The following is a 15,324-nucleotide window of genomic DNA, read 5'->3' as shown; positions in this document are numbered from 1 at the left end:
ATCACTACTCCCATATCTGTTCCTGAGGGGTCATGTCTGTGTCATGAGCTCTTATCTAAACCAGTGTACGTGGTCCGGTCTAGCCAGAACTAAAAGGCAGGACTGGGGTCGTGATCATGTAAAACATCGGCCACTGGAAACACTTTGGAGCCCAGTTCTACTCTGACACGCACGGGGTCACCATGGGCTGTAACTGGTTTGGTTGGCTATGCTTCCTGATGGCTGGCGCGGGGCCCGTTCCTGGTGGTAGGAGCTATGGCAGGTGCTGGAGCTTGGTGCAGTCTCTGAGCACCACCCCTTCCCGTGAATATCCTAGGAGAGCCTTGACCTCTCCTCAGAGTTCTGGTTCTCTCTCCCTGCCTCCCCCACCCCAGGACGATCTCAGCCAGCACCCAGGTGCAGGGAGGAGACGTCAACCTGTATGAGAACATGCGCTGCCACGGCGTGCCGCTGGTCACCATCAGCCGGGGCCGTGTGGTGTATGAGAACGGTGTCTTCATGTGCGCTGAGGGCACCGGCAAGTTCTGCCCGCTGCGGTCCTTCCCGGACACTGTCTACAAGAAGCTGGTCCAGAGAGAGAAGGTAAGGTGGGGCGGGCAGGGAGATGCAGGGGAAGAGGGTGAAGCTGGCCACCCCTGCTGGGGACCATGTCTCCTTCTGTTGTCCCATGGGATCCCATGGCTTGGAACGGTTTTTCAGCCCCGGCCACTAGACACATGCTTTGGGAACAATAGATATAGTAGTCTATGAGGACGGGCCCCTGGGAAGGGTCCCCCAGTAGGAGGCATCTCCCAGGGCCTCAGGGCAGGTGGGGCCTGGGCTTTCCTATTTGCCCTGGAGTTGCAATTTCTCAAGTCCCTCTGTGACCACAGAAGGTTGGGTGAGCTGGTGTGGTCAAGTCTGGAGCAGTGAGGATGGCCCTGAGGTCATCACTAACCTCAACCCCAGCCTCAGACTCTAGCTCATCACCAGGGGCTCCTCTTTCTGAGGAGCAAACAGCCGGTCATCTCCCTCACCCCCCCTCACGCTCGCCCTCGCCGCTTGGGGACTGGCTGCAGCGTTCGCCCTGAGAGCTGGTGGAAATCCTCAGTGAGCAGCCGGGGTGCTGGGGAGGGCAGCCCTAGCCTGTGTGGGAGCTCTGGTAGAAAAGAGACCATCCTGAGAGACGGCACCATGTTCTCGCTCTTTCCCGGGTGTGCGGACACAGTGGTGGTTTCTCTCTGGCTGCCGGCTAGGGAAGGGGAGGGAGATTATCGTGGCGGTGGCCTGGGAGCCATGCTCCCTCTGCCCCCACGCCAGGAGCACCGCCTGCCACTGCTCTCACCGAGGCTCACTTGAGAGAGGGTCATCCTTGATCTTCTCGTGTTTTTAAATTTAATCACCCGGTTTCCCCCAAATCCTATTATGGTGCTCCCTCCCCTAGTGCAGAGGATCCCTGGTGGCATTGCCCAGAACCACGCTCTGGGCTGCTAACCATAAGGTCCGCAGTTCAATCCCATCAGCCTTCCAAAGGAGAAAGGTGAGGCTTTCCGCTCTTGTAAAGCGTTACAGCCTCAGAGCCCCATAGGGGCAGTGCGACTCTGTCCTATAGGTTGCTGTGAGTCAGAACGCCCGTCTGGCATGGTTTGCCCCAGTCCTCAACCAGGTCCTCTGTACACGGCTGGTGCCCCCTGCGAGTTCCAGAGATAATGTCCCCCTGACGGTTTCTGGGCCAGAGTTGGGCAAATTGCTGTCACCTGACCTTGTTGATCAGCTGCCCCTCCGTCAGGGTGTGACTACACCAGGCCCTAAGTACCAGCTCAGGGGCGGCATGCACCTGAGTGCCTTCCAAAAGACCCCTCCACTCCCCTGCTTTTCTTGCACCCCGGGAAAAGAGCAAGAACAGTGCAGCCATCTCCCAGGCCAGCATTAGCTTCCCAAGTCCCAGATCCCAGATCCCAGCCCCTCCCCTGGGACTAGCACCAGCTCCAGCCCCCACCAGAGGACTGGGAGTAGAAAGGACCTTCCAAAAGACAGACTCAGTTACCATGTCTTGAAATCTCTAGGAATGCGCCTCTAGGAGAAGGCCTTTTAAGGATGAACTTGAATTTGGCATGCTTGCCATCAGGTAGAGTCACACGGCCTCTGAGCCACAGTCCGAGCGCCCCATCCACATGGCATCATTTTCCTTCTCCGTTGCCTTTTCTCGATCCTCAGCAGGCCTCCCCTCCTTGTTCCCTCCCAGCCATGCTCAGAGTAGCGTCTACTGCCCTTGCCCACCCAGCTGCGCTTGGAACACCCCCTCCCTGGCAGGTCTGCATAGGTCCCAGCCCGGGGTGACCTGAGGACCAGTGGAACCCACTCTGTCAGGTGGGGTAGTGACTCAAGGTCCCTGACCAAGACTTGGTTTCCCCCGGAGCCTGACAAGAGGAGTGGCTTGGAGAGTGTTGCTTCTCTTTGTGCGTCCGACCCCATAGCCATTCTACGATGTAGCGGCTTCTATCCTGACTTTACAGATGAGGAAACTGAGGTGCCGAGAAGTCGGGTCCCTTGTGCAAGGTCGCACAGCTCACAGGTGGCAGTGCCAGGCTTGGAGCTCAGTCAGTCTGGTTCCAGAATGCAACCTCCTAACTCCACTGCCTTGGTATCATCCTGGGCACTAGCTCTGAATCAGTTTCATTTGGCTTTGGCTCTCCCCCCATTCCCCAAATGTGAGACGGTAGTCAAATGCATGGTCTCGTGAGGACCTGGCATTGCTGTGTGCCGGAGGGCCCGTGATGGTGAATACCTCCGATGCCTACCTGCAACCTTGTGAGGTTTCCACTGACGTGGGGGAGGAGCCAGGGGACATCACACACACCTCGGGGGTACACTCACACAGTTGTCAGGGACTCCAGAATCCTCCAGCCTCCGTGCTCAGGTGTAAGAACCCTTTGTCCTAGACCATGAGCAGAGGGGCAGCTTCTAACACCCTGTGGGCCCTCCTGGGGGCTGCCTCCCAATCCCTTGGCTCTGATGGTCCTCTTGTTTTCTCCATCTTTCATTAGACCTTAAAGGTTAAGGGAGTGGACCGCACTCCCTACCTGGGGGATGTAGCTGTGGTTGTACATCCCGGGAAAAAAGAGATGGGAACGCCACTCGCAGACACTCCTACCCGGCCAGTTACCCGACATGGGGGCGTGAGGGACCTTCATGAATCCAGCTTCAGCCTCTCTGGTAAGAGCAAGGACCACGGTGCTTCCCCCCACAGTGAGGCAGTGGGGTGGAGGGAGGAGAGGCCACCCCAGGCAGTGGGACTTACGCCTGCTTCTCCTTTTCCTCCTCTCTCTCTCTCTCCCCCTCCCTCCCTAGTCGATGTCCACTGAGTGTTTGGGGTCCATTGGAGGAGAACAGATGATCTCCTGGCCTCTGGGACACGAGCTGCCCAGACAAGCCTGGGCCAGTCTTGAACTCTATCCACAGTTCTTAAATTCAGAGCTCTTTGTCCCATGAAACACCTTAGGGGCCCTGAGTCCAGGGGCTGTCCCAGAAACGATCTGCATTCCAAAGAAAAAGCCCTCTCTGGGGTCTGTAGGACCCCACCCCCTTAGCCACCTCCCCCCCACTGTCCATCCCCGCCCCTTGCCAGCCTCTCCAAAAAACCTGCCTCTCCTCCCTCTGATCTGTCTACGCCTGATCCACTTTTGCCCCTCCTCTGCCTTCACCAGGAATTGCACTACACAACCTTAACCCTCTTGTGACCCATGGGACCTATATCACCCACCAACATTTTCAACTTCTCAGGTTTCTTGGGAAACTGCTCTCCCAATTGTAGTTTGTGCTACCACCTGACAGAGACCTGCAGGGATCTGAAAACACGGGCCTCGGCCCACCAATCCTACCACAACTCCACTTGGGACCTGTGTGCCCCACATCTTTGTATCACAATCCATATCCCTTCCCCCTTCCTAACAACAACAAAAAGGTATTTCTACCTTGATTGCACCATGGCTTCCATGATGGAAAAACCGTGGTATCAGCAAAACAATTCAAAGCAGAAAACCACTCAGCTGTGAAAGGGCTAAGTAAACACAAATGATTTCTCTTTGACTTCTAACTCTCAGCCTCTTCCTCCCTTATCTTTCTGTCCTTTGGGTCATGTCCTGGCCACACAGTGCATCAGTAGAGCCTCTGGGCTCCTGGGATGTGCCCGGTTCTACCTGCCAGGGTCTCCTACTCCTGTGGCCTCCCGGAGCCTCAGGCTCCTCTCAGCCATGGCTGTCTGTGCACGGGGACTTTGTTCTTGTCAGTGGGACACCGTGCGGGCATTAGAGAGGGAGGACCACTGTCCCTCAAGTTCTTGACCCCAGAGGAGAATGAGCAGGGCTATCAGGCACCCTGGTCCTTCAGGCAGAGCAGGTGGAAACCATCACCACCATTTCAAGGGGCAGGCGCCCAAATCTTTCAGTTCCCCAGGAGCCGAGCTGGTTGGTTCGGGGATGCACTCGGATAGAGCCCGAGTGGCAGCTCACAAGTTCTGGACTGGGAGCTGAAACTTCGAGAGGGACAAGGGCTTAGTCCTCATGCTGGACACGTGGAATCTACTGGGAGAAATGAGAGCATTCTAACTGGAGGAGTCCCAGAGGGAGGGAGCCCCTGCTAAGCTTCTGCTGTGCCTGTTCTTGGTCGGAACTGAGGTGCTTAGAGTCTGGGGCTGGGGGGCCCTCTCTCCACTGTGCTCCTCTGCCTCAGAGCCGAACTTATTAAGGAGATGCTCCCCCGGGGCCCTGGGGCCACTGTTGCTCCCACCAGGGGAGGTGTCCACTAGGCCAGGTCCCAGGGGTACAACTCCCACAGCTGCCTTGACTAGCCCCTGCAACAACCCCTACCCCCACCCCAAGAGACAACAAGGTCCCCCAAACCATGTGGCTCCCACAGGCCAGCAGCTGCCCCTGCTCCTTCCAGAGTGGGCAGAGTGACTGGGCAGAACACGCCTCATTCTCCAACGGGCCCCAGGCAGTGACCCCCTGCACTCTGCCCCAACCCTCGTTTGTTCTAGGGCAGGGGTGGAGGGCCTTTTCCCTTTCAAAGACCATGTGGCATTGATCACCTCCTCCCGGGGCCACTCAAAATGATCAACTTAAAAATTAGCCTGACGGAGTAGCTGCGGCTGCGTCTCTTTGGTGAGGCATGTGATGTTGGCTGGTGGTCATGATGTCATGCCCCACCCTCCCCTGGAGAAGGCCCCACTGTCTCCCTGAAGCACTGGGCCCTCCCTCCATTTCTAGCTAAGTCTTGGGCTCTCCAGTTCCAGCAGCAAAGGAACGCCCACTCTCTCCCTCCTTTCCCCAGCCCTGAGGTATAGGCACCCGGAAACCCAAGGCTTGGGAGGCAATAAAGGCTGCCTGGTGGACAATTAAATGTCCAGAAGCAGGAAGCTGTAGGTTCACATCCAGACTCTGCCACTTGGAAATTTGTGTAGCTGTGCAACAGTGGGCCAACCTCGGGACTTCCCTGAGCCTCAGTTTCCTCATCTGTACAAGGGGGGAGCATCGCTGTGAGGATTGAATTAGATAGAGGCTACTCCCCTGGCTGGGCATGCCCCTGGGCCTCCAGTGACTGGTGGGGGTGGAGCGGGGGCACCTTACTCACCTGTCTGCTTCCTCCCTGCAGGTTCTCAGATCGACGACCATGTTCCAAAGCGAGCTTCGGCTCGGATCCTTGCTCCCCCCGGAGGCAGGTCAAGCGGCATTTGGTAAAGGCACTGACCAGCCCCCCAAGTGAAGACGCACCGCCGCCACCACCCCACACACCTTCCGGCCATCGCAGGGGCCGGAGAGGCTGGGCTGGGCAGCTCACCACCTTTGGGGGGGGCGGGGGGGAGCCCCACAGACTGGGGAACCCTTCCTACGTCTGGAGTGTACTTCACTGTGCTTCACGCCAACCCTAACAGGCACTTTGAAATGTGTTCTTCCTGCTGTAGTCCTTTCCTGCCTCGGCCCCAGCAGGGTTTTCTGGGGGCCAGGACCCCCACACTATGCACAGAGCCCGATGCATAGGCCCTAGCCCAACCCCTCCCCGGGAACTCCCAGGCTCCTGTGCCCCCTCCAGGCTGACCGCTCCGCAGCTTCGGGCTCTCAAAAGCACGGGCTCCCTTCCCCACCCCCTTAGGCCCAGGGTGGCATTTGCCAGATCCGGGAGGGCGTTTGCTTCCCGCCAGCCATGCCCGGGACACCCTGTTCTTCCTGATGCACCCCTGGCCCCGAGTGGGTGTGGTGGGGACTCCCTGCGCCCCTCGCCGGCTTCTCCTCCCCGTCTCCGTGTCCTCTGGGAGTCACAGACCAGGAAGGGTGGGCTGGACGGTGCGAGGCTGGTGCTAGGTGCGTGTCCATGGTTTTGTTTTGCACGTTTGGTTTGCGCAGTGGTTTGGTTTGACTTGTTTGTGCATCCTGTGGGGAAAACAAAAAACAAAAACAATACAAACGGTGCTTCGTGTCGCTAGCATAGCATAGAAACAGGAATAGATGTGGTCGTAGAAGATGCTGCACTCCACCCCAACCAGACAACCCCGGGCGGGGCGGGGCGGGGAGGAGGACTCACAGCCCTCCTCTCCCCACCTGCGCTCCTCCCGCCTGCCACCAGAGCCCCTAACCCACCCCCTCTCTCCTCACTACCACCCTCTCCGCCCAGTCTGAGAAGGTGCCTGGGATGCTGGCCACTGGGGGACCAGGGAGCAGGTAGGCTTCCTCTTCTCTGTGCGGACCCACCCATCCCTCTGCTTCCTGTAACTGTTCCCTACTGGACTGCTGGCCATGCCTCCTGTGTGATGGCCAAGGACCCCCCTATCCCCCCACTGACTGCTCAGAGAGGGGGAGTGGAAGAGGGGCTGGATGGGTGCCAGAGGAGAAGCCAGGCTGGCAGAGCCCAGCAGCCCACCCCACCCCCCATCAGCGTGTGGTCCCCCTCGTCCAGGTGGTCTCCGTCCACCCTGAGGGAACTGGGGTGTGGCTCAGCCTAGGCCCGCCCTATGACGCCTTGTCTTCACCTGGCAGAAGGGGTCTCGCGTTGCACGTTTGGTTTGAGCACCCAGCCTTGCATGTAGCTCCCAGACACTGAGCCCCTGCCCCCCGGACCCTGCCCCTGGCCCTCTCGCGTGGTCCCCGTGTCCGAGCGTCTGTGTGCACGCTCCCAGGGGGTCTCCGAGAAGGGCGGATGGTGGCACGCCCCCTGTTGCACAGCTGAGGGAAGCGAGGCCTCCAGACTCCAGAAGGGTCCGTGACTCCCCCTTACAGACTCGGCTGCCCACCCCAGCTGTGGCGTGATTTCTGTTGCAGACCTCCAGCTGTAAGACATATCCCCTTGATAGGCACTTCCGCCGTGTTTGCACAGGTTGATCGATTTCTCTCACCTTTGGAGCCCACAGACTAATGCATCTTCTCTGTTCAAGCCAGGACTCAGTACACGCCAGGGGGGCCAGGAGGGGGTGGGGTTGCCCTGGGCTTTGAGCTGCTTCCACAGTTGCCCTTCTATCATCATGCCGACTCGCTTCCCTTAGTGGCTGGGAGTCCAGAGGTGGTAGCCCACGGAACAGACACAACACTACGGCTCGTGGAGGGTGGCAGTCATGGGACAGGAGGTAGGGCCAGGACACCAGCCCCTGGCAAGATGGGCATCGTCCTGACCCTTCAACCCCCGCCGCATCCCAGGCCTTGGGCAGATGCCCAAGAGCAGCTGCGCAGTGGGTCAGCTCTGCCTTCTCGGAGGTCCTCCCAGCGGGGGTGGTCGGAGAGAAGCATGGTCCCCAACACTGGGAGACCATGCCTGGGCGCGGTCCACTCCAGGACTTTCTCTTCCTCTATCCCCAGCCCATACCTGCCTAGAATCCCACCTTTGCCCCGGAGCTTCCAAATGGAAAATCAGGGGGAAGTGCAAGGAACCAAATGACTGGTCGGCCTCCACCCCCCACTCCTTGCCCCGACCCAGCTGACTCCAGGTCGGTCTGGAAAGGGTCTCTGGTTGCAGTGAATGCAGCTCTCGAACTGGTCTTGTACATGCTAAATAAATACTGTCGTTCCTGCCGTAGCTGCTCTCTAGGTTTGTGGAGTTACCAGAAAGAAAATTAATAATAATAATAATAATAATAGTTGTGCTCGTGTGCGTGTGTGTGCGCATGCGCGTGCGTGTGTGTGTGTGTGTGTAGGGCTGGGGGGCCACAGTCGGTCTCTGTCAAACCAGTACTGAGATGAGGCCTTTTCCAGCACTGACCCAGAAACCACAGAGCCACGCGGCAGCACCAACCCCCATGCAGCTGCCCAGGAGCAGGCACAGCCTGCGGTCAGAATGAGCCTCCAGGACCCAAGTGACTTCCTCTCCCCTCTGTCAATGTCATGGTGCTAAGACTGTGTCGACCCCAGACGACACAGGGTCCTTCCTAGCTGCGGTTAAAAACAAAACACCCCGACACGTGTTCTGGTGCAGGCTTGTATTAAAGGGTAGCTACTTCTCACTTGGTCTCCGCTGTGTTTCTTCAGAGAAGGGGGACCTTGGCCGGGGACCTCTTCTCTGGTGGGAGTGAGGGAGGATTCGGGTTCTGAGAAAACTCAACTTTGCTCCATCCCTCACTGGGAAGCCTGAGCAGCATGTGGGGATTTGGGGGACGATGGAGAGGGGGGCGGGAGAGAAGGTTGATGAACAGGAGTCTCAGGCCCGAAGGCAATCAGGGGATCCTCTCAATGGAGAGCCCAGCAGTTTGGGTGGACTCATGTCTTGGGACAAGGCTGTTGAGCTCTCTAGAATGGGGGGAATTCATAGGAAGTACTAGACACTAGATACAAAAGGGGGAGACAGGCTCCCCACCACCTGCTCTTTGACACCTGTTCTCCTGACAGCCCTTTTGGATGTCCAGAGTCTCCAAATAGCCGAGCCCTTGGCTCATAAACTAGATAGCCTTATAAAGTTATATGACATAGGACTGTCCCCAAGGCCAATATGTCTGAAGGGCCTTGGCTACTCTCTGGCTCTCCAGAACCCCATCTTTGAGATGGTCCACTGTACCCTTCAAACTCTTAATAAGATGCCTGTTTGATCACTTGATCAAATGCTTACCATAAAACCACTAGCCTGAGTCAGCTCCAACTTAGGGGACCCCGTGTGTGTCAGTAGAACTTGGTCCCGAGAGATTCTCAATGGCTCATTTTTCAGAAGTCCGTCTCCAGACCTTCTGACGAGCACACGGGTGGACGCCAACCTCCACGCTCAGGTTAACAGCTACGCACATGAACCGTTTGCATCACCCAGGTAAGCCTTCTCTTTAAACCACAACCCAAGCTCACTGCCATTAAACTGTGCTTTCAGGACTATCAGTCATTTATACTTATTTCTTCACTTAAAAAAAATCCCCCAATGAAGAAATTTGGTGGGGGCAAGGGGGGGTAGTGCGATGAAAGTAGTGGCAGGCGAAGGAACTTTCCCAGCTCTCTCCAAAGAAGCAGCCCTCCCACGGCTAAGGGGCTCGGCCTGCAAGAAAGCCCCCAGGAGCAGGTGGGACCCAGTGTTAAGCTATAATGAGCAGGCGCTATATGTTTAAGCTGTGGTGGCACTTCTAAGCCAAAGATGAGTAGAACCTCCCATCCTGAGAATGCCAGGTCCCCGGGATGGTACTGGGTCAAAGTGTCCATGGTACCATTTTCCTAGTCAAAGCACAAGTGTATGTATTCACTGCCAAAAGCCCATGTCAGTGCTGAGATCAAAAGTACGCTGGGTGCATGGTCTCATCCAGTCTAGAGGAAAACACAGGAGGAGGTGCCCAGAAAGAGGCTGGCTGCCTTTCACATCATCCTGAGAAATAAACAACCCCAGTCTCAGACTTGAAAATAACACATGATCATTTATGAGTGTCTGTATGGGGGGGTGGGGGTAGTGGGGGTATGCACCGCTGGCAACTAGGCAACTATTCACCTCAATTTTTGTAACTCAGAATTTCAAGTTTACACGTATACACAAGTACAAGCTAACATCAAGGGTTGCCTGGTGGCGAAAGGCCTTTGTGATGCCCAGGTATGAAAACATAGGAGGTAGACTTTAGATTAGAGAGAAAAGCCCAAACCAATCAACCACTGCCACCACCAAGTTGATCCCAACTCTAGTAGACCGGATAGTGGGATAAGAAATGGTTATTGGACAGTGGTTGGTGGCACACACATTTTTGAGAGAACTCAGTATCTTGACAGTAACAAGAATCAGGCTCTATTGACACTTCCTCCTGACTTAAAGATGGAAGCTGATTACCTTCTTTCCCTTGTGAATTTACAAACCACATGGACCTTCTGCCCTGCCTGGTTTGCTCAAAGCCATTTGTCTCAGGATCATTAAGAAGAAATTCACTCGAGAAATGCCCTGGCTTGGACAATAAGTCATGTGGTCACTCTATGCATGTCATTATTAGACCTACTATTCTTATACAGAGATTGTGTTTTTTCCCATCACGAAAGACAAAGACAGGGACACAGGAGTTAGATGAGTCCTTCTGTGGTGGACAGTGATGGAGGGATCTCCCAGGCACCTTACAAGCCCTGAGTCTCCATGCAACTCGAGGCTTTGTGAGGTCGGCTCTGTGATCAGTGAATGCCTCAGAGTGGTGAGGGGCTTTGCTCTGGTCAGGGAGTGCTTTTCCAAGCGTTTCCATTTAGCTTGGGTGCCACGGAACAGATTCCAACTCACTGCGACCTCACGTGGCAGAGTCGTACTGCCCCTTCAGGTTTCTGAGGCTATACATCTTTACGGGAGCAGAAAACTTCAACTTTCTCCTGTGGCGCCACAGGTAGTCGAACTACTGACCTTGCAGTTAACTGCCCAACACATAACCCACTATCGTTACCGGCCACTGTGCCGTCAATGCGCCTTGCTTGGCTGATCAAAAACAAGCACTGCCAAGGAGACCACTCTGACTCATGGCGACCCTGTAAGGCAGGGTGGAGCTGCCCTTGTGGGGTTCTGAGACTGCAGCGCCTACGGTGGTCTCGAACTGCTGACCTTGCTGTTAGCAGCCCAACATTTAACCCCTATGCCACCAGGACTCCTCTACTTAGCGTACAGACCTTACTGCTTCTTTTTTTTTAATTAATCATTTTATTGGGGGATCTTACATGTATTATAACAATCCATACATCCATTATATCAAGCGGACATGTACAAATGTTGGCATCAACAATTTCCAAACATTATCTTTCTTCTTGAGCCCTTTGGTACCAGCTCTTTTATTCCCTCCCTCCCCCACCCTATCACCCCCGAGAACCCTTTATGTATTATGTATTGTTAGGATTATTGATACATATCTTAGACCTACTGTCCTGGTATTTGTCCCCCTCAAAAGGGGTTATTCCACCATGATTGCTATCCGTTCCTCCTTCCCCTCTTCTACCTCCTTCCACCCCCTTCCCCCTTCCTCTACCCTCCTGAATTGTTACTCCCATTACTGGTTCTAAGGGGCTTTGTCTATCCTGAATGCCATATATTGAAAGCTCTTGTCTGTCCTGGTGTATGTGCACCGTGACCTTATTATTTCATTAAAAATCATGTCTACTGAATTTCAGTACTTGCCTTTTGGGGTGTGCATGGTGAAAGACATAAAAATTCTCATCCCTGAGATTTAGGATATTTCTGATGTGCAAGTATCAAAAAAATAATAATAATACTTAACCAATCAGTAGCCCTGGAGGTAAGTCGACCCAAGGTGGCCTCAGGCGTGTCTGAGTAGAAGAGTTCTTCTTGGGCTTTTGATGGCTGCCTTCTGAGAACTAAATTGCCAGACCTTCCAAGACACTCTGAAGATTCAGAGCATCAGCCTTTCCAAATGTTAATCATGTGTGCCACCCAGAGATCTGATACGGCCAGCAGGACCATCTCATTCCAGAATCTTTTCCTGGCCCTAAAAGGAAACCTGTACCATTGATCCCTATTCACCCCTCCCTCCCGTCCCTGGCAACCACGTATTAGCTTTCAGGGTCTACACATTGGCCTATCCTGGGCACTGCATAACAGTGGAATTATTCAACATTAGCTTTCATTAGCATAAGAAGTTTTCCAGGTCCATGCATGTTGTAACGTGTGTGTGGCGTGTGATCACCTCAAAATTCCAGCAAAAATGAAACTAGTAGGATGAGGACTCCCCCCAACGGTATGAACCCCTCTGTTTGAATCTGGCCAGGCCAGACGCCTGAGACGCGACATGTTGGTCAATGAGAGGCGATTTTCATTACAGTCAAGCAGCATCCATAGGAAAGGCTCCGTGAGGTGCAGTCCAGGTGGAAATGGGGTTCTCCTCCATGTGCTGGCCCCACTCTGCATGGCAGGCGAGGGGCCTGAAGTCCCTCCCTCCATCAATTTTTAACTCCAGGGGCTAGGAGACATTCATATGTGTGTAATAGAGAACTTTATATCAAAGAGTAATTGTATATTAAGAAAACATCTCAGCCCAGTCCAGATCAAGTCCAGAAGTCCGATATTAGCCCACATGTCCGCTAGCAGTCTATGAATTCCTCTTAGAAGACTCACACAACACATGCAATGATGCTGACCGCAGGAAGAAAGCTGAGTCAGTGAATGTGTAAGATCTCAGTGCTGGCAGGGGTCTCCACACGGCTGCTCCAGCACCCAGGGCTGCATCAGGGTAGGTCCATGTGCTTCTCCTCAGGGATGTCTCATAGGTACTGAAGCAGGGAACTGGCTAAGGCAGCTGCACCCTGGTCCAACCATCACAAAACAAGACACCTGGGAACCAGAAAGGCGAGGCTCACCGAGCCATTTATCCCTCCGCCCTTCAATGAATCCCACATGTGTTTATCGGCCAGGTTGGCACAATAAACCTTAACTGTCTCAGTGGGTCTCCACATGACTCCTCCAGCTCCAGGCCTCTGGTTCCTTCATTGTCCCTCCATGTGTCTTGTCCACCGAAAGACCAAGCAGAGAGTGTGGGTCTCGCTTCCAGGGAGCTATTTATCTCCTTAGTGCCCCCAAATGAAGTCATCAAGCTGCGACATGATTGACAGGCTAACCTCCACCCCTCACTCGAGTAGTCTCAAGTTGACACCAGGTTATGTAACTACCACAAGTGACTCATGATGAGAAGCCCAATGACCTGGCCTGACCACCTAAGGGGGAGTGCTTAGACGTGCTGATGCCTCTGCTGAACTTTTATGTCTTGCCCTGCTGATTATTTCAGCCAATGTTTCCCATTACTCCTGCCCCAGGTGGGGCAGGGGGGGCGTGCACTGGAATGCTCAAGAGAGGCTGCAAAAGCAGGTTCTTAAACTTTTTGTACTCTGGGGGCGGTCATTGGGTAACTTTTTTTTCTGAAAAGGGGGCGGCAGGCCAAATAAGTTAGGGATCCTATGCTTTAGAAAAAGCACTAGGCTCCAGGCAAAGGGTGGAGGTGGGAGCCCTTGTAGCCTAAAGACCCCGGGAGGGGCAAGACCTTAGCCACTGGGCTTGTCGCAAGGACTGCCTCCTCCCAAGCACATCTCAGGGCTTCATTCCTTTTATGGCTAACTAATAGTCCATTGTTTTCTATTGGGCTATAGACCCAGGTGTCCTGGTGGCACTGTGGGGTAACTATTGGACTACTTATCATAAGGCCGTCAGCTCAAACCAATGGCTGTTTTGTGAGAGAAAGATCTTTCTGCTCCTGTAAAGATTTTTACAGCCTCAAAAAAAATTTTTTTAATAAAATAAAATAAAAATATTTACAACCTCACAAACCCTACATAGGGAGGTGATCAGTTGGAACCAGCTCAATGGAGTGGGACTGCTGGGCCCTATGGGAATTTTATGCTTAACTTAGAGCAGGAGCCACCAACCTGTTTCCACGAGGCTGCACCATTTGACATTCAACGTTTTACACGTACTCTTAGCACCATTTTCCAAGCAATGAGTGCATCAGCAGTACGACTTCTCCATAGCCTGGCCAGCACATTGCTTTCTGTTTTGTGTTGGGGTGGCTGGTTTGTGGCTTGTAGCCATCCTGTGTGAAGTGCTATCACATTGTTTGACTTGCCTTTCCATGGCTAATGGATTTGAGCATCCTTCCCGGTGCCTGGCGGTCTTTTGTCTGTCTTGGAGAAATGTCTGTCCAATGCCTTTCCTCATTTTTTAATTGTCTTCTTATCTGGTTGTAAACTTCTTTGGATGTCCTAACCCTACCACGTATAGAAATTGCAAATATTTTCACCCCTCCTGTGGGTGATCTTTTCACGTTTTTGATGTTGCCATTTTTCATTTCCTTTTCTTTGTGAATTGAGCAACTGTATACAACAAACCGAATTCAAGGATTTCTACATGTTTAATTCAATGACATCGATCTCATTCTTTACGTTATCCTGCCATGCTGGCTATCCAAATTATTTTAGCCCAAGTAACATACTAGCCATGCCTCCTAAACAAAGCTCTTCTTGACAGCTTCCCACCCACCCCCACCCCCACTGCCTGCGTGGTAAAGACAAAAACTAAACTCATGGCCATTGAGTCATTTCCGACACAGTGCCAGCGTCCAGATCAGGGAGAACTGCCCGTGTGTGTTCCCGACACGGTCACTCTGCATGCGAGTGGACAGCCACCTCCTTTTCCCGAGGAGCGGCTGGTGGTTTCAAACTGCTGGCCTTGTGGTGAGCAGCCCAATGCATAACCACTATGCCACCAGGGCATAGTAACCACTCATAAACCTTTAGTTTCTCTATATTTGCTTATGTCATAGGCGTACATATCCTTTTGTGTCTGACTTATTTCACTCAGCACAATGTTCTCCATTCATCAACCTTGCATCAAGATTTCATTTCTTTCGGGTGTTAGGGCCCCCAATAAAACGATTTATAATAAATAAATAAAATACCACAAAAATTGTTTTTCATTGCTCTTTGGATAAGTGGTATTCCATTATATACACCATGCATGCACACACACACACACACACATATATTTATGTACACATACTTAGTGTCCATATGTTATGTGAAACAGGTTGCTATATTTTTTGTACATTATGCAAATACTTTATGATACACAGGCAGCTCCTAGATTATGAACAAGTTCTATTCCTAAATTTGTCTTTAAGTGGATTTTCTATGTAACTTGGAGCAGTTAAGTACAGTTCATGTCTAATATTAAATAGTCAAATGATGGTCTTAGTATAGAGTAAACCTTTCTATACACACACACACACAAAAAAAAATTTTAATCTTAAACGCATACACAGTAAAAGATCTTTAGTATATGTGCTGCCGAAGCAAGCACCAGTAAAAGATCTTTAACATAATATAAGCTACCTTCAAAATTATGTGGAATTAAAAGATAACAATAATGGGAGAAGCAATACCA

The 15,324-nt window shown here is 53.0% G+C and overlaps 1 protein-coding gene across 1 annotated transcript in view; it reads left to right on the top strand.

Moving 5' to 3' along the window:
* Nucleotides 1-8,464, top strand: part of DPYSL5 (dihydropyrimidinase like 5) — a 99,577-nt gene extending 91,113 nt beyond the window's left edge. Inside the window, exons 10-12 of the mRNA XM_045294081.1 lie at nt 339-582; nt 3,027-3,195; nt 5,632-8,464. Of these exons, the coding sequence (XP_045150016.1) occupies nt 339-582; nt 3,027-3,195; nt 5,632-5,717 (499 nt within the window). The 3' untranslated portion in view covers nt 5,718-8,464. The remainder of the gene's footprint in view (nt 1-338; nt 583-3,026; nt 3,196-5,631) is intronic.
* The last annotated feature ends 6,860 nt before the right edge of the window (nt 8,465-15,324 follow it).

The sequence above is a fragment of the Echinops telfairi genome, unplaced genomic scaffold (genome assembly GCF_000313985.2).
Source record: "Echinops telfairi isolate 266 unplaced genomic scaffold, ASM31398v2 ScPeMD7_2573;HRSCAF=3158, whole genome shotgun sequence".
Lineage (NCBI taxonomy): Eukaryota > Metazoa > Chordata > Mammalia > Afrosoricida > Tenrecidae > Echinops > Echinops telfairi.
Note: the sequence above shows the minus strand (reverse complement) of the source record. Positions and strands in the feature narration are given on the sequence as shown.